Here is a 22,477-nt window from a genome sequence, read left to right as displayed (position 1 = left end):
AGCACTTCCTTTCTATCTATTTGTATCCTATCTAATATCTCTACTTGCCCCCTTCTCTTCTGCGACATTTTAATTTCATCCTCTTCTTTCGTGAACTTCAAAGTATCAAAAGTATTTGTCAAAAAGAAACAAAGTCAGTCATTTCCTGTTGGCTTCTATGATCTTGAGCAATTACTGGATATTTACAAATAGCTGCCAATCTACACAAACTTCCTTCAACAATCAGCTTCTAGTTGAACTCAGGACTTGCCCATTTAATACCAGAGCAGTGGCTTTAAAGGGACAGATAATGTTATACACAGCTCCATCTTAGCAGCTAAGCATCACAACCATGCTTCAGATCCAAGACTACCCATGAGCAACATCAAAGATCATCAACTATATTACTGTAAAACAGTAGTAATCCACAAAAAACTTGAAATAAGGTAATAACTATGGCAACTGTATTTCAGAAGAAAACGCAAATGGTTTACACTGCAAGAAATTAAAACTAAAGCGTAACGTTGACTCTCCACCATAATAGAGGAGCCGCTTCTGGTGGATAAAAAAAACTGATGGATAATCAAGAATCATTGAAATACGCAGAAGTTACAGGCATTTGGTCCAACCAGTCTGTCAGCATTTACGCTCCACGACGGCAAATAGTTCTATTCATATTTGCCACCGCCCCACCCCCGTTCCCATATCCCTTTATCACCTTTTCTTTCATCCACCTATCCAATTTAATCTTCAATGCTGATGTAATCTCTGCCTCAACCATTGATCTTGAAAGTAAATTCTACAGCCTCACAACTCTATGAATCCCCAAATTACATTGCTGCTCTGAATTTGGATTGCTCGGTCACTCTGAATCCACCCACCTCAGTCCTGTTAAAAAATGTAACAATTTATTTATATTTTCCAATACTGAAGTACTGTGCAGAGATTACAGTACATGTGTAACATTATATATATATATATATATATATATATATATATATATGAGTATATTTTAAATGCTTTTCTTCTAATGAGATGCTCTGTATCTTGCATGCAGATCAGCTGATAGATCAATTATGCAAGAAAAGCTTATTCATCAGCTCACAGCTCCCCACACACCCAATCACCATTGAGCCTCTGGGCCCAACACAAATTCAAAAGCACTTGGTCAAAAACATGCCGTCTGTAGCTAACCAGCAACCTTCCAGCAACAGAGATGCACCCTAAAGGCAGTATTCATTCAGCTTCAGCAATCTCTAGCACAGATCTGAGTGAGCTGCCAAATGGATTGCTACAGGAGAATAATTACTTTTGTAGCTGGAAGGAGGCAGTGATTGACATTGGGGGAGTTTTTGGCCAGCTCTCCCATGTCTGTGGTAGCCCCTGCGGCTGGGATCATGTGGGAAGAATAATGGAGGTGAAAGAACAACAAAATTCTGCCCCAACTTCTACGATCCTATTATTCACACACAATCTTAGGAATAATGGGAGCACAAATAATTACAGTTCTACTGCATTTTCACAACAGAGATCAGACTGTGATTAGCTTTATCTAGCAAATCAACTGTAATTCAATAACACAAAATACTTCCTGAGGTTTAGGTCACAACAGGGAGAAGGGAATAGCTGTTTTCACAACAGAAACAATCAATTCAAATGATATAAATGATTAATGGACAAATTGGTTTTGTATAGCGTGTGATGCATGTGAGCGCAAATTAGGAAAGAGTGAATCCTGGGATGTCAAAATACTTACCTCACATCAGGATGATAAAATATTAGGATATTCATTCATAAATACATGGCACGATGAGTGGTGAATAGCTTTTTATTCTGCCTGTATAACATGGCAAAATATGAGAGAAGGAAAGAAGCATCATCAGCATAAACCAGACCTCACTTTCATTAAAAAACCTATGCATCCTGCCTTTACGTGGGGGTCAATCATTATGCAACCAGAGATAATTATATTAATTAGAAACAGCTTATATAAGCAACCTAGTTGGAAAATTTACTTTCTCGCATGACTCTCAAACTCTTATTGACCTTTCTTTCACAATCGACTTTTGTTGGTGGTAATGTTTGCCTGCATAACAATGTTTCCAGTTAATTCAGTAGTACTTTGAGGTTGTTCGAAGAAATATGATAAGGCACTATAAAAATACATGTAACAAAGGCAAAATCTGAAATGTAAACAGAAGATGCTGGAAATACTCAGCTGGTCAGGCAGCATCTGTGGAGAGAGAAACAGTTTCGTTTTTCTCTCTCCATAGCTACTGCCTGACCTGCTGAATATTTTCAGCATTTTCTGTTCATATTTAATAAAAATACATGTTTATTTTTGGTGCTTCCTGGTATTGATATAGAACACACCCCACAAAATTCAATAGGTCAATTCACTCCCCACAACCCTTTATCATCTCATGCAAACCTTCTAGTAGACAGAAAGTTAAAAACAATCTTCAGCACTTACAGGACTGATTATTACCAGCTAGCATCAATACATATACCACTGTTATTTTTTTTGTTAAAACAGGAATGATAGGATAAGGGGAATGTTTGCCTCCATAGGACTGTTATCATTAGAAGGCTTCTGTTTTACCAGTATTGAAAAAATATCCCTTTATCTGACACTAATAATCTCAGGCTAATTGAGATATATGGGTTTAAGAGGTAACCTGGACATATCTGTAACACACTGGACACAGTGAATCAAAATTACCTTTTGTGCTTCATAATGAGCCCCACTGAAAACTGTATTTTTCTGTGCTTCTCATCTGTATGATGTTTTACTTGCACTTCAGTTGTTTGGTTCTTGCGTGCAATCTGCTCCAAGGTTAGCTGGACTAAGTGCCCCACCACACCATGCTGTAAGGGATCCACAGCCTGTATGTGCTGAAGAATATCCAACACCTACGAAAAAGAAAGCAACTGAATTGAATGAGTTTATGGACGCAAACAATTACAAAACTACAGCGAAACCTGTATAAACAAGACACTCCCAAAAAACAGAAACCTGCAAAAAAATGGATACTACTAAGAGAGAGATACAAATAGCTTACATGGTAAAAAATACACGGACACTCGCAAATTCTGAACTACAGACAGCCTTCAATGCACCAAGCCTTTTTTTTTTTAAACTTAAAACATGGGGCATGGCTTGTTGCAAAGCTACTGTATCTGGAACTTTCACTGGCGCTTCCCCTTGCAGCTTGCTCCCTTTCTGCCCCCAAATTCTCTTGAGCCCATCACTTCGTGAGGTCAGTGCACAAAGATTAGCTCGTTTTGTGAAAGATACGGCTTTTGTGGAATGGGGAGTTCTTTATCGAGCATCCATAGAAGCAGAAAAACTGCTCTATCTCTGGGATTGAATGCTTGCACGGTCCTATCCCAGGGATAGAACGGTTTCTCTGCCTCTATGGATGCTGGATAGAAAGCTCCCCATTCAACAAAAGCAGTTTCTTTCACAAACATGCTACCGCCTCACGCTGACCTGACCAGCCTCCCAAAGCGAGGAAAGCGTGTGGGAACAGTGAGAGGGGCCATCCTTTCCGACCCCGGCGCTGTGTCCATGCACTCTTTCAGCGGCTGCTGGCAGCTCCTCTCCCCCGGGCATGCCATCGTCTTCTTTCCCTCGGCTTCCGATGGTGGATCCACTTCTTTGAGGAGCGATGGTGGTTGGCTGTCCCGGGTCTCTCTGCTGCTCTATAGAATGATGGACAGGTCTGTGAGTCCCAGCTATCAGTTAGTCTACCTGCAAACTCAATGCTCAACCTGAAAACATGAGTTTCACTCCTATACATAATGTGATATGTTGTGTTTTCCCTCCCAAATGTTCTCAATAATTTCGAAGACATGCCTTTGGAAGCTTCAATATACCGGCACAACCTGTCATCACATTTCCCCCTTTTATTGCCCTAATGCTGGTAAGTAGAACTGAGAAACGCAGTTCATTACTGAAGTTACACTCTGCTCCAAGTGAGAATGGTTTGAAATAAAATGGGTGTTTAGGCTGCAAAACTGTTAAGTGAACAGAGCTGAACGCGAGTGTGTGGGAGGGGGATTCTTGGCATTGCTGCGGCTGATTAGAACATAAGTAGTAAGAGCAGAAGTAGGCCATACGGCCCTTCGAGCCTGCTCCGCCATTCAATAAGATCATGGCTGATCATCGACCTCAACTCCACGTTCCCGCCCAATCTCCATATCCCTTGATTCCCCTAGAGTCCAAAAATCTATCTCAGCCTTGAATACACTCAAAGACTCAGCATTCACAGCCCTCTGGGGCAGAGAATTCCAAAGATTCACAACCCTCTGAGTTAAGAAATTCCTCCTCATCGCAGTCTTAAATGGCTGACCCCTTATCCTGAGACTATGCCCCCTAGTTCTAGACTCTCCAGCCAGGGGAAACAACCTCTCAGCATCTACCCTGTCAATCCCCCTCAGAATCTTGTATGTTTCAATGAGATCACCTCTCATTCTTCTAAACTCCAGAGAGTATCGGCCCAATCTACACAATCTCTCGTCATAGGACAGCCCTCTCATCCCAGGACTCAATCTAGTGAACCTTCATTGCATCGCCTCCAAGGCAAGTATATCCTTCCTTAGATAAGGAGACCAAAACTGTGCACAGTACTCCAGGTGTGGTCTCACCAAGGCCCTGTACAATTTTTTTTTATTTTTTTTTAATTCATTGATGGGATGTGGGCGTCGCTGGCTGGCTAGGCCTGCATTTAGTGCCCATCCCTAATTGCCCTTGAGAAGATGGTGGTGAGCCGCCTTCTTGAACCGCTGCAGTCCATATGGTGTAGGTACACCCACAATGCTGTTAGGAAGGGAGTTCCAGGATTTTGGCCCAGCGACAGTGAAGGAACGGCGATACAGGTCCAAGTCAGGATGGTGTGTGGCTTGGAGGGGAACTTGTAGGTGGTGATGTTCCCATACGTCTGCTGCCCTTGTCCTTCTAAGTGGTAGAGGTCGCGGGTTTGGAAGGTGCTGTTGAAGGAGCTTTGGCGAGTTGCTGCAGTGCATCTTGTAGATGGTACACACTGCAGCCACAGTGCGCAGTGTGTACCAGTGCGCAGAGTGGAGGGAGTGAATGTTGAAGGTGGTGGATGGAGTGCCAATCAAGCGGGCTGCTTTATCCTGAATGGTGTCGAGCTTCTTGAGTGTTGTTGGAGCTGCGCTCATCCAGGCAAGTGGAGGGTATTCCATCACACTCCTTACTTGTGCCTTGTAGATGGTGGAAAGGCTTTGGGGAGTCAGGAGGGGAGACACTTGCCGCAGAATTCCCAGCCTCTGGCCTGCTCTTGTAGCCACAGTATTTATATGGCTGGTCCAGTTCAGTTTCTGATCAATGGTAACCCCCAGGATGTTGATAGTGGGGGATTCAGCGATGGTAATGCTATTGAATGTCAAGGGGAGATGGTTAGAGTCTCGCTTGTTGGAGATGGTCATTGCCTGGTACTTGTGTGGTGCGAATGTTACTTGCCACTTGTCAGCCCAAGTCTGAATGTTGTCCAGGTCTTGCTGCATATGGACACGGACTGCGTCAGTATCTGACGAGTCTCGAATGGTGCTGAACAGTGTGCAATCATCAGCGAACATCCCCACTTCTGACCTTATGATGGAGGGAAGGTCATTGATGAAACAGCTGAAGATGGTTGGGCCTAGGACACTGCCCTGAGGAACTCCTGCAGTGATGTCATGTGATTGAGATGAATGACCTCCAACAACCACAGCCAACTTCCTTTGTGCTAGGTATGATTCCAACCAATGGAGAGTTTTCCCCTTGATTCCCATTGACTTCAGTTTTGCTAGGGCTCCTTGATGCCACACTCGATCAAATGCTGCCTTGATGTCAAGGGCAGTCACTCTCACCTCACCTCTTGAGTTCAGCTCTTTTGTCCATGTTTGGACCAAGGCTGTAATGAGGTCAGGAGCTGAGTGGCCCTGGTGGAACCCAAACTGGGCGTCAGTTAGCAGGTTATTGCTGAGTAAGTGCCGCTTGATAGCACTGTCGACGACACCTTCATCACTTTGCTGATGATTGAGAGTAGACTGATGGGACGGTAATTGGCCGGGTCGGATTTGTCCTGCTTTTTGTAGACAGGACATACTTGGGCAATTTTCCACATTGCCGGGTAGATGCTAGTGTTGTAGCTGTACTGGAACAGCTTGGCTAGGGGCGCAGCTAGTTCTGGAGCACAAGTCTTCAGTACTATTGCCGGAATGTTGTCAGGGCCCATAGCCTTTGCAGTATCCAGTGTCTTCAACTGTTTCTTGACATCACGTGGAGTGAATTGAATGGGCTGAAGACTGGCATCTGTGATGCTGGGGACCTCAGGAGGAGGCCGAAATGGATCATCCACTCGGCACTTCTGGCTGAAGATAGTTGCAAATGCTTCAGCCTTGTCTTTTGTACTCACGTGCTGGACTCCACCATCATTGTAGCAAGGCTTCCTTACTCTTATACTCCAACCCCCTTGCAATAAAGGCCAACATGCTATTTGCCTTCCTTATTGCTTGCTGCACCTGCATGCTAGCTTTCTGTGTTTCTTGCACGAGGACACCCAAATCTCTCTGAACACCAACATTTGAAAGTTCCTCACCATTTAAAAAATATTCTGTTTTTCTATTCTTCCTACCAAAGTGAATAACCTCACATTTCCCTACATTATACTCCATCTGCCACCTTACTGCCCACTCACTTAGTCTATCTATATCCCTTTGCAGCCTCTTTGTGTTCTCCACACAGCTTACTGTCCCACTAGCTTTGTATCATCGGCAAACTTGGATACATTACACTCGGTCCCTTCATCTAGGTCATTAATATAGATTGTAAATAGCTGAGGCCCCAACACTGATCCTTGCGGCATCCCACTAGTTACAGCCTGCCAACTTGAAAAAGATCTGTTTATCCCTACTGTTTTCTGTCCGTTAACCAATCCTCTATCCATGCAACTATATTACCCCAACCCCATGAGCCATAATCTTGTGCAATAATCTTTTATGTGGCACCTTATCGAATACTGATCATAATCTCAGCTGGTTCTTCAAGATTGTTGGGGAAATGTTTACAGTACATACATTAACCAATTTGAAAATAAGGACACCTGAAAAAAGACATCTGATACCGGTCCCCAAGGTGTCCATAATTTACAGGTTTCATTGTATTTCTAGCTGACTAATTCAATAGTCAGCTTTCCTTTTTTGCAGAAGATTTGGTTACAGCTCCAAGACTGGGTTATTAGTGAAGTTGGTTTTAGCATTTGGCTTTTATTTGCAAATTTGTTTTAGTTTGGTTTTACAGAATGGCCCCACTTGCGTGTACTTATAGCATATCTTCATAGAATCAAACAGCACAGGAGGCCGCCATTTGGCCCATCGTGCCTCTACTGGCTCTCTAAAGAGCTAGCAATTACTTCCACTCCCCTGCTCTTTCCCCATAGCCCTGCACATTTTTCCTTTTTAAGTCGAGATCCAATTCCCTACTTACAAATGCAAACTGAGATCCATAAAACTAAAGCACAACAGTAGCATTGCAAACAGGCTTCAGCATCTAAACATAGGCATGTACCAGGAAAAAGATCAATAATCTTTGCCCTCCACAGGGGTGTGGAGAGGCTTGTACTTCAGCAGCATTGAGAAAATACTCCTTTCTCAGTCGCACTATCACAGAATTATTCAGCATCAATTTTCCACATTAATTCACAGAAACTCAAAGAAATTCCACAAAGAAAAACATCTAGCACAGGCTCATTTTTTTCACACTTAGTAAGAAGCAGGCCATCTGTGCATTCAGCTAGTTATAAGCAGCTATTTTCTTTTTCACGACTCTTCCTTTTTTTGTTGCTGAATTTCACCCCTACTCCCCTCCGAATTTCTAACAAGGTCTGCTTCACAGGTGCTGAACAATGGGGTGCATTACGTCATTCTCACCTGACATTTGCACACATGCACCTTTCAGAAGATGTCGTAGATAGCAATCAGAAGCAGAAACCGATTTTTCCCTTCCTTGTCAAGAGAGCCGAGGCCAATTTTAGTGCCCCAACCGCTGTCCTGGCTGAGATCAGCTAACTCCGCATAAACCAGGGATTGATCCTGGCTCCTTCTTGTCTGTAGTTTAGAATACTCACAATCCTCTGCTCTGTAAGCTACTATACTGCATCTCTTTTTTAAACAAAGGCGGTTACTATGGTGGAGGTAAAGTATTTGTTTTAAAAATGTATTTTATTCACCCGCCCCCACCCTGCTTCACGCTTTCTCTGACTGATGACAGTCCTAGAGACCTGCACTCAGGCCTTGTGGAGTCACTCGGCAGGTAGTAGTTACGAGTAGTGGGAGAACACACTGGCTCTCCACTAGCCATGGGGAAGCACCTTGCTTCATTCAATGTCTCTGCCCAACAGTATGTTAAGAGCAGAAGTTCAAGATGTGGAGAATCACATCTTACATACGAAGTGAGGTATTGACTTTCCAAACAGCTGCATTTCTATGGGGATGTGTATTCTTCATATTAAGTACCTAACCGCATATCTCCAACAGTTATATTAACTTAGTCCTGACTGTGGAGAATAACTTGTACTGAATAATTGAGGGCAGACTGACATTCAGTAACAGACGTGTTCTGTAGTTTGCCATATCTTGACCAGGAACGTGTCAACAAGAAAATGGACGTTCAGTTCAATTACCATTTCGAATTGTATGTCAGATGTGGCTTACTTTCCAAACTGTCATTGGCAGAAAACGCAAAGCTACTATTTTTTTTCCCAACTATGCTACATGACCACCCATTGAATAACAATGTCAAGCATTCCACACGCCTACCAGCAACCATCTGTGAGTCTAACTAGCATAGGTTGAGCGTCCAAAATCCGGAGTTCCGGAATCCGGACTGTGGGACGATTGGTGGCAGGGTCGTCCAGAATCCGTAAAATGTTCCGGAATCCAGACACCCTGTCAAACCGTTTCCGCCGCCAGCCGGGCCCAGTGAAAAGTCAAAAAATGACTGAGTACTGTACATTGCTTTTCAAATTTGAAGATGGTAGCAAAAGATACAGGCCGGGAAGCTCATATTAAGTACAGTTACAAAAACAAGAGAGGGAGGCTTACCATGCGTTGCAAAGAAGCGAAGACTACAAGGCTGGCGAGGAGAAGAGCTACAAGGTGATGTCCAAAAACCAGAAATATCGCAACCTGGGCCCAGGCATTTCCAGACTCAGAACGTGTTTCTGATGTCCAAAGTCCGGAAACGCCCAAGCCCAGGTTGCGATATTTCCAGACTTCGGACATCAGAAACATGTTCCGAAGTCCGGAAAAACATGAAAACTGGCTCGGCCTCGGTCCCGAGGTTGCCGGATTCAGGACGCTCAACCTGTAACAGAGACTCCCAATTTCACCAATTACCTTTTCTGGATTGATCCCCAAGTGAAAGTAAAGTCTGGCCTGAAGCATGAGGTATTGAACATCATCAGGAGCCAAGGTGAGATACAAATCAAGAGCATTTCGCAGTAATTGGTAAGACTGGTCACTGCCCTCTCTGTAAACAACAAAATAATTAAGGTCGATGCATAAGGAAGCACTTCTCTATAAAGTGTTTCTTTTCTTAAGTTTTACAATTATGTGCTCCACTTTATAATGCAGCCATTTATCCTAGATAGCAACAATTTAGAACTTGCACTTGTATAGGGTCTTTCACTTATTCAGTTTCCCAAAATACATCATAGCCAATTACATACATCCTGTGTGGTCATTGTTGTTATGCTGGCAAACATGGCAGCTAAATTGCACACAATAAGGGCCCAGCAAACAGCAAATGAATGCCCAGTCAATCTGTTTTTTTGGTGGCGTTGGGTCAGGGAGAAATGTTGGCCGGGATACCGGGAGAACTTGCTGGTCGTCTTCAAATATTGTCATGGGCTCTTTTACATTCACTTGCACAGGAAGATGGGGCCTCCATTTAATGCCTCATTTGATAGACAGTACTTCTGATAATGCAGCACTTACTGTGTACTGCACTAAAATGTCAGCCCAGATTATGTGCTCAAGTCCTGGAGTAGGGCTTGCATCCTCAACCTTCTGACTCAGAGGAGAGAGTGCTACCACTTTACAATTATAAAACAAGGTTACGGTACTGCTCAAGAAATTGGACATAATATTTCCTAGCGTGGTAACAGGATGGTTCCATAAGATGAAGGAGGCTGAAACAGCTTCAGCTCCAGTGGCATTGCTTAAATTTCTCTGAAGCAACAGACACAAATGGCCTGTCATGTTTAACAATTCCCCAAGTATTTAACAAGCTCATATGGGAGTCTAATGTCATATCCTACAAACTGTCAAATCTTTAGAATAACTGAAGTATTTGGAAGTTCAAACCAATTATATAATGATCAGAATTAAAATATATATGATTATGAACAACAGTATGCCTTTAGCTTAATTTGCTTTTTGGTGCCATGTCCTCTCTCTTTTCCTCAGAGTGATTTTCGACCCAATAAGTCCGCTCAGCACCGTACAACTCCTGTATCTGAGCAGGTAGGATGGGCAGTCACCCTTCTCCAAAACAACTGCCAGTATTATTTTTACTGGGAAACTAGGAATCATGTGAGAGCAGCACAGCAAAGACACGCCATCTGATTTCCCTGCTGCCTGGTCTCCAGTGTAGGTAGCCATTTAGTTTCCATTTTACTGACAGAGAAAATATGGCTTTGAATGATTGGTACCCAATTATATGAGCTATATTACTCCAAACCAATACCAACCACAGACTCAGGATACATTCATCCACCTCTTACCTCTTTCCCAAGTGGAACAGGTTTGTTACCATGCGGAACAACACATCCTTAATGGTAACAGAACTGTAAAAATTAGCTGCAACTTGCTGACCAATCAGATGCTCACATTCCTTCACAGTACATGTTTTGCCATTATCAAAGGCATCAATGTAGACGTAGTCCAAAATATCAGTACTCCTGGGAAAAGGAAGAGAGAATAGAGGATTCAATTACAAACATCACAATACAGAAAGCAAAAGTTTTATACAATGGCAAATAACTAATAATAGAAAGAAATGAATCAAATATGCAAATTTCAAAATAACTGACCAATTTTCTGGGGGAGGAGTCCTTATCTATTGTAAAACTATAAAATGAACACTCAGAGAAGTTTTTTTTTTTTTAAACTAGTATTACAAAAATTAACACTGCGCTACCTCACCAGAGCCAAACATGAACAAATGTGAAATGAGAATGTGCTCAGTATGTCTGATCATTTTGCTAAAAACATTTATTCACTCTACTATGCACAAATTAAAAAGTGCAAGAGGTTCAGATTCCCCATTTTAATCAAACATATCTTTAACCAATGTGGTATGACTTTTTCTGTATTCAGGGTGAAACTGTCTTTTAAGGCATTTGCAGGAAAGATTTGCTCTGTATGTTATATGTAGTGAAATCACAAATACATTTATAAATCAGGCAAGTGATGTGTTGTGGCATGTACTTTGGTATCATTCAGATCTGTTCAGAAACCAAAATTTTTTCACTGCCTCTGAAATGATTGGTGCAAATGATGGTATCGTGTTGCACACTGCATGTGTAAAACGTTTCAGATATCATGCTGCACCACATCACTTATCACATTTATACCAACAGCAACTTGGATATATATAGCACCTTTAACATGAAAAAACATCCCTAGGCTCTTCACAGAAGTGTAATCTGACATAAATGTATGTCGCAACAAATAAGGAGATATTAGGAAGCGTAACCAGAAGCTTGGCCGAAAGGTGACTTTTAAGGAGGCTTGTAAAGGAGGAGAGAGAAGTGGAGAAGTAGAGAGCTTTAGGGAGGGAATTCCAGAGCGTGGGGCTTAGATAGTCGAAGGCATGACCAGCAATTGATTGCAGGTGCATAAGAGGCCAGAGTGGGAGGAACAGAGAATTCTGGCAGAGGATGTTCGTTTCTGACACATTAAAAAAAATGAGATTCATTCTTCAAAAAAGATATATAGACAGCATTACCCTTCAAGTTTTTGACACCATCTTAAGAGAAAGTGACTGGGAAAGCTGACCGGCTCCAGTCGTACACCCAGATTCTTGCCTATTGTTGAATATACCACGCAAAGAGTGATGGGAATTCCTTTTTTTGTTCTAAGCACCTAGACGCAAACAACACAGAAATGATGATTTTTAAATATGCATTTCATAATTAGACAGAGCATGATCTTAAAAGTCACATACCTGGTGTATATAGGAATTCATGGGGTTGTAATAATCGTCTTCATTGCCTTTAAATTTCAGCTGCTTGTATAAGACACAGTTCATAACATCCAGAACCTGTTGCTGAAGTTCTAAATCATCAATAAACACGTCATCATCTGAAATATGAATAAAAGAAAAATGTTATGCTATAATTATGCAGAATATATATATCAAATGTATGTTTACTCAAAGGAGAAGGAAAGCCCAAGTATTCCCCATTTCACAGGAGCAGATATTTTTCAAAATCGAGTTTAACTCGCCCCCCACCCAAAAAAAAACATCAATGTTATTACCTGCATGAGCCTCAAATTAAACCTCCTTCCCTATGAAGTTGCTCTGTGACACACCAACACAAAGCATCGCTAGCCAGTCGTGTGGTTTCCCAGGATCTCATGCCTCAGCAGCAGTTCAGAATGTGCAAAGTCTTGGCTCCAGTTGTTTCAATAGAGCCACTCTGGGGTGCACAGGTTCAAATGACTTTGAAGACTAGGATTCAATTGTGGGTCCCCCAGCTGCAGATACTAGACTCTAGTATTGCGGGCATTGGACTTCACTGTACTTTTGAAGACTGAGGTTAGGCCCAAAGTGGCCGAAGGAAGTAGATTTCTTGTTACAATATGAAATAAAAACACAATGTTGATCCATTGGAGAAACAAGCTACATAACTAAATTATTTACCTCTTTCTGCAGTGATACTTGGATGAGAAGATTTTGTTCGTCGCAAAACCTTTTTTACTTCTTCTGTAATAGAGTTCAGCTGTAATAGGACATTCTCCAGGGAAGTGTCTGCTAAAGGGTTGCAGTATTGGTCTATCAGCACAACACCTGGCAAGAAAGTAAATCAAACTTTATGCTTATACTCCTAATTATGTATTTTACATTATATATAATTTTATCATTGTAAGCACATAACCCTGAACAGTTTTTTGGGGGAAATGTCATTGTGTAGTGCACTGACACGTCAAATTCGTGGACATCTATCTTGTGATACTGTGGCAGGCAACAGATTCTCACCCATAACTAACACATGGTAATTTCCCCAAACTCATTCAAGTGAAAGGAAGATGCAGGGAAGAAATGGAGTCAACTTTGGCCAATCTGGAGCCATCCCAAGGATTGCAAGAATGGCACTGAATGAGACATGAAAGCAGGTTTCCTGCCTGCCCCTTCACTAGCGATTGATGCACTAAAAGTGACAACTTAGAAGATATGCTCACATGAAAATTATCCATTTCTATTTTGTATCAGCTGCACATCTTAATTTCCCATACGTTTGTCTTTCTAATAGTTAACGGAGTAAGACAGTGCAGCTGCACAAACTTCAGCTGAGAATATGGTTACCCAATGAGGAACATGGTTATTTACACCATCTTACTAAATATGCGTGTTTTTTTTTTTTAAATGTATAATTAATTCACTTACCTTCTATTAACTTTTGCTGTTCTGGTGGAGATAAGAGAAACTCCTTCACTTTTTCCATGATGTCCTGCTGACGAAGAAAGCACAGGATTTTCCGAGAATAATATTTCCAGGTCAGGTACTTCCTGCAGTAAAAAGCATTATTTCTTAATTATCCAACATTTGTCTATTAATGTAATTACAATCTTTTAAATTGGAAAAAGAAATCTGGCTTGACAGATTGACATGCACAATTTGTCCCTTCTTGATTTTTATACACACTCTATTACCATTTACTCACCTTTCATCCATGTTTAGAATCGACACCAATTCATCTTCAATAAAACGGAATGGGCCACTGAGAGCCTCAATGTCTTTAAAGCCATCAACAGGAACCTGCCAGTGAAATGCTGTTATAACCAATGCCACATGAGTGCCATCTGCTGGCAATTGTACATTTTTAAAGTTGTTTGTCTGACTATTTGTGATTACAAAATAGTCATTAGTCAATTGATTATTCAGTTATATAACTCCACGCAGAGCTATAAAACACTACTCTAATGCAGAAGATTTAGTTATTGGCAGCAGAAGCTGAAAGAATACACACAAAACACATTTAAGTTACAGGAGTTTCCTCCAGATAAACATTGGTATTAATTTATATTTTACAGACACTATTTTCTGTGTAAATAACCATAACTTTTTTTTGTAGAAAACCAAACTATTTCTACTTCAAGGGGGTCTCAATACTAGAGGGAGCATAATACATTACTGTTTGTACACTGATGTAAATATATCTAATTATTTTGATTTAGTTTTATACACATTTAATGAGTCTGTGACAATTTAACTTTGATCACACTTAACAGATGCATCATTATGCAACACACAAATGTCTCATAAAAGCTACTTAATAAAGGATAGGAATGTTTCAGGCTTGTGAAAATGCTTCTTAATTACATTAGAAAACTAGTACCGTGAACTTTTCGCTCAAAGAAATTAAAATTACAAGCGACGTCAAAACAACAAGGAAATGACTGATATCTGCCAAGATTACAATGAATATTCAGAATTCCTCAGAGACTCTGTACAATCTATGTAAAATAGTTAGCATGAGGATTTAGACATAACCAGCACTGGTAATGCAGAAAGAATTGTATTGGGAAAATGCTTCCCAAGAGCTAAAGTAACAGTTTGGCTGAGGTGTCACAAGTCACCATCAACAAAGGAATCCATCAGCAGATATCCCAGCTCAGGAGATGTATGAACAATGGCAGCAATCATCAACATTTAGTCACCTCAATGGCATGCTGATTATGTGCAGGAAATGTTGGAAGATGGTAATGACACTATATTCAACAACAATCTAATGTATTTCCATCTGTGTGTGAGGCACAACCTTTCACGTATCAATGCAGCGCGATATTGTTACATGCATAGCTCAGATATCAATGCACCATTGCCACACGCATATCCATTTATTGTTACAATTCTAACCTCTTTTGTAAAAAATCGCTTTGAAAAGGTGTCCACAATTTTCCGCACTTGCCAGCCAATAGAATGTCGTGTTTGGTATTCTTCCCACCAGTTACGACTTTCTGTAGTACTGTAGTATTTGATCAGTGTGGGCCACCTACAAAAGTTAGAAGCATACAGATATTATTCAAGCGATTCAAAACTTCCATTTTTTTTTTTGAAGATACAGACTCTCATTAGGAAGGCAAACATCATCTGATTTCCTTCCCTACAGATATCCGGAGTTTGAAAGCAGAGCAGGCAGCCTCACTACAATTGCAAGTGGAGCATGACAGATTTCCCAAAAGAGGCAACTGGCCTTTACTAGCACCTCCCTCCAGCAACACTGACTGAAGTCAGTGGAGTGGGAGAAAGATAGATCAGCCTCAGGCTCCATTACATCAAACCTCACAATTCTTAATATATATATTAAATCCAATACATCAATAGACAGACAGAACTTGCATTTCTATAGCATCTTTCACAACCTCCGGATGTCCCAAAGCGTTTTACAGCCAATGAAGTACTTTTGAACTGTAGTCACTGTTGTAATGCAAGAAACGCTGCAGCCAATTTGCATACAACAAGGTGCTGTTTTATGACAATGACCAGATAATCTGGTTTAGTGATGTTGGTTGAGATATATATTGGAAGAACTCCCCTGCTCTTCTTCGAAATAGTGACATGGGATTTTTTTGTCTCATCCAAAAGACAACGCCTCCGACAGTACAGCACTCCCTCAGCACTGCACTGCACTGCACTGGACTGTCACCCTGGATGATATGCTCACGTTTCTGGAGTGGAACTTGAACCCACAACCCTCTGACTCAGAGGCTAGAGTGCTACCCACTGAGCCACGGCTGACTAGACAGACAGACATTTGTTTTGAAGCTACTGTGGTAAATGTGCATATGCTCAGGAGCCATAATACAAGCGTGAGTATCCAGCCGCACCCGCCATCATTTAAGTTGCCACTTATAATATTCTTCCCTTCCTACTTTCTTGGTCTTTCCTCACCAACACACTCCTGAGGCCCTGCCAATGCTTTACTGTAACCAGCTCCAGAAGGTGTGTAAGAGCTGCCCAGAGTAATTCATCTTCCCTTCCAATGGAAAACCTCACTGTCTCTGCTCAAATCCTCAGCAAAAGCAGCAAGTGGGGGACTGTGGGTCCAATCACATGTACCACCAGTACAGGCCAGTACAATACTGCTCCAATCACGTTATTCACTCTGCACAGCAATTTTAACTGGGGTGGGGCGGGGGTTGTGTGCAGGTGAAGTGGGGAAGTATGTCTATCTAATAACCTCACAAAAGTGGATTCTGTTTACTCTAAATGAAATCATGCCTTCAGTCACACAAAGCAGCTGAATTAGCTCCCATCTCGTAACACAAAAGATGTTTAATGTACTGCTGGGAACAGTTTATAAAAAGCCTGTCCAAAACACTTAGTGTGCGAATGCCAATCATAGTCAGTGATCCACAGCTATAGGCAGCGGTTTCAGTCAAGCAGAGTCGTATCAACTTTAAACTCTGAGCATAGCACAACAATGTCATATTAACTGGTGTGAATGTCGGTTACACCGGGGTTCATTACCATCCAACTGAGTATGAAAGTCTGCTAACTAAGCAGTACCAGCACAAGCACACGAGTTATGGAGGCCATTGTGGTGTATGTGCCTTTAAGAGCAATTATGGTGTATGTGTCTTTAAGAGCCCCAGGTGTGCGTAATGCCGGTAATTGCCACTTGGGCTATATAAGCCTGTGTATTGTGTATATCCTTTAGAAACCCCCCCCCCCCCCCCCAGACTTGCTTAGTAAATACCTATGAACCAACTCCTGTCTTCAGTGTCTTTATCTACACACGGACACTACAGTGGCGACGAGGATGGGATTCCGGGGACTCAATGCTACCTAGACGACATCCTTATAACAGGAGAAAACGACAACGAGCACCTTGCCAATTTGGAGCAGGTGCTCACTAGGCTGAAAGAACGGGGCCTACGAGCAAATCGCCCCAAGTGCGAACTTTTCCAAAATCAGATATCATATTGTGGCCACATAATTAATAAGGAAGGGTTGCATAAGTCACCTGAAAAAATTGAAGCAGTTATAAAAGCCCCAGCACCTGAAAATGTTTCACAATTAAGGTCATTCCTGGGATTAATAAATTACTATCATAAATTTTTACCGAACTTATCAACTATTCTACACCCTCTTAATGATCTTCTACAGACAGGAGTGATTTGGAAATGGAACGAAGACTGTAAACGTGCCTTCCATAAATGTAAAGACTTAATCACATCCGAGAAAATTTTGGCTCATTACAACCCATCACTACCAATCAGACTGGCGTGCGATGCATCCCCTTACGGCATAGGAGCGGTATTGTCCCATAGATTCCCTGATGGCTCGGAACGGCCGATAGCTTTTGCGTCACGCTCATTGAACTCAGCTGAGCGTAACTATGCCCAGATAGACAGGGAAGCACTCAGCCTGGTATGGGGAGTGAAGAAATTCAACCATTACCTGCACGGACAAAAGTTTACCTTGCTGACTGACCATCAACCCCTCATCTCCATATTCAACCCTAAAAAAGGTGTCCCCACTATGACGGCACAAAGACTACAGAGGTGGTCCCTTTTTTTAGGGGCACACCAATACAACATTGAATACAAAGGGTCAAAACAGCATGGGAATGCTGACGGTTTATCACGCCTACCGTTGCCAACGATAGAAGAGGCACCTACAGTAGACCCAATAGAGATATTCCACTCTACCATAGTGGAATGTCTACCGGTGACAAATTCTGCCATTGAAAGGGAGACAAGAAATGACCCTACTCTCTCACGGGTCTACGATTTAACAGTGAAGGGATGGCCAGCACATGGCGAACCACTGTTGCCAGCATTCTCGCAAAGAAGAGAACAGCTGTCAGTGTGCCGAGGAACCTTGATGTGTGGATCCAGAGTGGTGATTCCACCCAAACTCCAGGATAAAGTGCTAAAGGAGCTTCACGAGGGGCATCTGGGTGGAGTGAAAATGAAGAACCTAGCTAGGGCGTTTGTATGGTGGCCAGGTATCGATGGAGACATCACCAAGAGCTGCCTAGGATGCCAGAAGGTCCAAAATGCTCCGCCACAGGCCCCTCTACATCCATGGGAGTGGCCCTCATCTCCCTGGCAAAGGGTGCACATCGACTTTGCTGGTCCATTTATGGACTCAATGTTCTTAATCGCAGTTGATGCACACTCCAAGTGGCCGGAGGTAATAAAGATGTCCTCCACCACCACGGAAAAAACCATCACAGTATTAAGGACCATATTTGCCAGGAATGGGCTGCCGGAACAGATATGTTCTGATAATGGACCGCAATTTGTGTCCGAAGAATTCAGAAAGTTCTTAAAGAACAATGGGGTAAAGCACTACACGACCGCCCCATACCATCCCGCCACCAATGGATTGGCTGAAAGGTTTGTCCAGACCTTCAAGGCGGCCATCAAGGCCATGGGTAATGAAGACATAAAACTTCAGCACAAGGTGGATAACTTCTTATTTGCATATAGGAATGCAACGCATATGGTTACTAACCAAACTCCCGCCATGATGTTCTACAATAGAAACCTAAGATGCCGGCTGGATTTGGTCAAGCCCAACATCCGAAGGGACGTGGAGAACCGGCAGTTTCAGAGCATGAATGAAAGGCCAACTAGGGCCTTCCAGATAGGCCAACCAGTTTTGGCCCGGGACTACCGTACCGAGAAATGGCAGCCTGGAACTATCTGCACACGATTAGGACCACTGATGTATACCGTGGACATCAGAGACAGCATAATAAGGCGCCATGCTGACCAAATCATCAAGTCATCCGAAAAGGGACAACCTACACCACCACTCTATACATCTAACGATGAAGTAGAGATACCCATATCTACCTCCGATCCGGTGATACTGGAGCCCGATGAACCAGACACTGGCCTTCAAGCCGAATCAGCCTTGCCAGAAGAACCTACTACACCACCAGAAACTACTACACCCCCGAGGCGTTATCCGGACCGAGTCAGGAAGCCTCCTGAGAGACTAACTTATAATTAATTAATACAGCAATGTATATTATTTTGCATATAACATGTAATTAATAATTACTTAAAATATGATGTACTAGTTAGCTAGAAGGGGAGGAATTGTGGTGTATGTGCCTTTAAGCGCAATTATGGTGTATGTGCCTTTAAGAGCCCCAGGTGTGCGTAATGCCGGTAATTGCCACTTGGGCTATATAAGCCTGTGTATTGTGTATATCCTTTAGAAACCCCCCCCCCAGACTTGCTTAGTAAATACCTATGAACCAACTCCTGTCTTCAGTGTCTTTATCTACACACGGACACTACAGCCATTCTTAAAAAGTAAACCACGATAAGAATCACAACGATAAGTTCTCAAAGGTTTGAAACACTATCCTTTCACCTTTGGGCCTTGTGTTTGAACCCAGACTCAGTCTGCTCTATCTGACATCAGTGAGGGTTCATAAATGAAATGAGTTGGGACAGTCTCGACACAGTTCCTAGTGAGCACTAGTCCACGGCATTAAACTATCAACAATTCACTACTGATGACACTAACTTGGTAATCTCACTCAGAGAGGTTACCAGGATGGTTAGTGTGAGAAATGGGAATGTGCACTGCTCCAGTGGGTGTGGATTTCTGAAGCTGGGATTCAGGCAGTTGGACCAGTATAGCAGGGACTGACAGTGGAGGAGGAATGTGTGTCTTGTCTTGACATGTGAAGACTTTATGAGGATAATGGAGACAAAAACAAAATGTTCGACCCTCCAGCAGTGACATTACCTGCCTATTTTCATTCTGCCTTTCAAATGAACTTTTCCAAACAGCCCAACTATACATTTACCTCACCCAAGTTTCTTCTCAGGTATCGGGACACCGCTATTAGTGCCCACATTATTGAAGAAATCCTGGTGGTGATATAATGTTGAGAAATCAACACATGGTGTAGCTCCTTGTGCTTGGAATGTGGACAAACAAGACTGAACAGGGATCCTAAGAGTTACAACAGGTGGAGAGTTATTTTCAAAGTTGATACAAGTGTTTGTGGACTGTTGTGTTTTTTTTAAATTGAGAAATCATGAGGTCTATATTTTGATGCACCCTCTCCGCCAAAGTAGATGGCAGGGGAGAGTAGCAGAACATCTCATTTACTTAATTCAGCACGTTTGGCAGTGGTTTCATAGGTAAAATGCCATTATGGGAGAAATCTTAGGAGGGTTGCCCTCCCAGAATGAGGCATGAATCTCATGGACATTGCTGCCTCCACCCACCTCCCCAAACTCAGTGACATCAGCTCTCTATGACTGCAGAGAGCCCGCTTCTGCTTAGGGGTGATCGGGGGGGGATGGGGGGTGAGAGAGCAAGAAGGAATGAGGAGAGGCTGAACAGGGCCTATGGGGCAGTGGATTGAGGCTCGGGGCAGGAATAATGAGTGATTGGGGACAGGGGAAAAGAGAGCAACGGCAGACTAGGGTTCGGAGGATGGAGGGCTGGGGTCGAGGGAGACAAGAATGGGGTCAGGATGGGGTTATGGGGAAGTGAAGGAGACTGGGGAATGGGGGGGGGAAAAGGAGACTGGAGGTAGAGGGGAAGAGAGGAAGACTGGAGGGCGAGCGGAAAGAGAAAGCCTGGGGAATGAGGGTTGGGAGATTGGGGCTTGGGTGAGTGGAAGAGAGGGAGACTGTGGAATGGGGCAGCATTGGGACCAGTATTTCCTGCAGAGCCAGGAGCAGCAGCGTGATGAGTGAGTGAAACCTGGGGACTTTACTGTGGGTAAATAGTGAAGAAATGTTTCCACTGGCGGGCACCGTGGATTGTCACCGGAAGATCCAAGGGGTAAGGGAGAAGGAAGGTTTTTAAACTGTGGGCTATTATACCATGAAATGCATCATCACACATGGCTAGTCAGGCAGAGACTAGAACATGATTTAAAAGGTAATGGGATTAGTATTTGAAAAGAAGGGAAATAAAAGGACCTGAGGAAATGGGATTACAAGAGTACCAGCACCAGTACAGGCACCGGGTGCGAAATGGCCGCCTCCTGTGCTGTAATTTCTATAACTCTATCAAATGTCTCTTTCATTGAGTCTGAGCCCAGGGAGTGGTTAACAAATTGCAGGATTTTAGACTTTTCAATACGGACTTTTAATACCAGTTTTAAGGAAACCTAAAAGGATGGGCTGGAAACTCTGGATTACTTGCTCAAAAGAGCAGAATTTGGCTAAAAGTAACAACAAAGGTAGAACAAAGAATGGTTACACTTGACTGTTCATGAAGGCATGCTGGGAAGCTTGACCAAGTTTGAAAGGTATTATTATTTCTTATTAACTGCTGTGTTAACCTTAGTAAAGCTACAAGGACAGGCAAGATTTGACGTACTTTTGAAGGACAATAAGAGATAAGGAAGCCACAACAAAGCAATACAGCCTATTTGAACAGTGGGAAAGAGAAAGGAAAATTACTGGCAGCCTGTTTTGCCAGCGAGAAAGTTACAATACCAGCCACTTTAGTAAGTTCGAAGAGATAATCCAGAGACAAAGGAGCAGCTTCAAAGCAGATGTCAACAAAGAATTAGCCCCTTAGTCTCCCGAAGCAGAAGAATTTGACCATATTGAGTTGAGTTCCACAACTGAATAAAGTTGTAAGAATCGCTATCTGTAAAACTGTTGTGTTTTACATAACATAAGAAATAGGAGCAGTAGGCCATTCAGCCTCCCGAGCCTGCTCCGCCATTCAATAAGATCATGGCTGATCTTCTACCTCCACTCCACCTTCCCGCACTATCCCCATATCCCTTGATTCCATTAATATCCAAAAATCTATCGATCTGTCTTGAATATACTCAATGACTGAGCCTCCACAGCCCTCTGGGGTAGAGAATTCCAAAGATTCACCAGCCTCTGAGTGAAGAAATTTCTCCTCATCTCAGTCCTCAATGGGTAGAAGGGTATTCTGCGACTATGACCCCTGGTTCTAGACTCCCCAGCCAGGGGAAACATCCTCCCTGCATCTACCCTGTCAAGCCCTGTAAGAATTTTGTATGTTTCAATGAGATCACTTCTCATTCTTCTAAACTTGAGAGAATATAGGCCTAGTCTACTCATGGCTGACCTGGGACCTAACTCCACATACCCTTGTCTTTGGCCCATATCCCTTAATACCTTTGGTTAAGAAAAAGCTATCAATCTCAGATTTTAAATTAACAATTGATCTAGCATCAACTGCTGTTTGCGGAAGAGAGGTCCAAACTTCTACCATCCTGTG

At 42.6% G+C, this 22,477-nt stretch overlaps 1 protein-coding gene across 5 annotated transcripts in view; it reads right to left on the bottom strand.

The window, feature by feature from the left end:
* The window catches only part of fbxo21 (F-box protein 21), a 62,963-nt gene that overhangs the window by 20,186 nt on the left and 20,300 nt on the right, over nucleotides 1–22,477 (bottom strand). For 4 of the 5 annotated variants that reach the window (XR_015072329.1, XR_015072330.1, XR_015072328.1 and 1 more), the window contains exons 2-10: nucleotides 15,134–15,269; nucleotides 13,938–14,032; nucleotides 13,661–13,782; nucleotides 12,917–13,063; nucleotides 12,218–12,354; nucleotides 11,999–12,135; nucleotides 10,773–10,949; nucleotides 9,385–9,517; nucleotides 2,702–2,892 (exon numbers count right to left, since the gene is read on the bottom strand). Coding sequence is in view for 2 of the 5 variants with exons in the window: in XM_085961755.1 (XP_085817881.1) it covers nucleotides 2,702–2,892; nucleotides 9,385–9,517; nucleotides 10,773–10,949; nucleotides 11,999–12,135; nucleotides 12,218–12,354; nucleotides 12,917–13,063; nucleotides 13,661–13,782; nucleotides 13,938–14,032; nucleotides 15,134–15,269 (1,275 nt within the window). In the remaining 3 variants the exon portion in view is untranslated. Of the gene's footprint in view, nucleotides 1–1,735; nucleotides 1,817–2,701; nucleotides 2,893–9,384; nucleotides 9,518–10,772; nucleotides 10,950–11,998; nucleotides 12,136–12,217; nucleotides 12,355–12,916; nucleotides 13,064–13,660; nucleotides 13,783–13,937; nucleotides 14,033–15,133; nucleotides 15,270–22,477 lie in introns of all 5 variants that reach the window. The other variant, XM_085961757.1, reaches the window with a different exon arrangement.

This window comes from Somniosus microcephalus, chromosome 19 (genome assembly GCF_052327205.1).
Source record: "Somniosus microcephalus isolate GS21.2 chromosome 19, FLI_Smic_1.0, whole genome shotgun sequence".
Lineage (NCBI taxonomy): Eukaryota > Metazoa > Chordata > Chondrichthyes > Squaliformes > Somniosidae > Somniosus > Somniosus microcephalus.
This window is presented reverse-complemented; position numbering and strand designations above follow the sequence as displayed.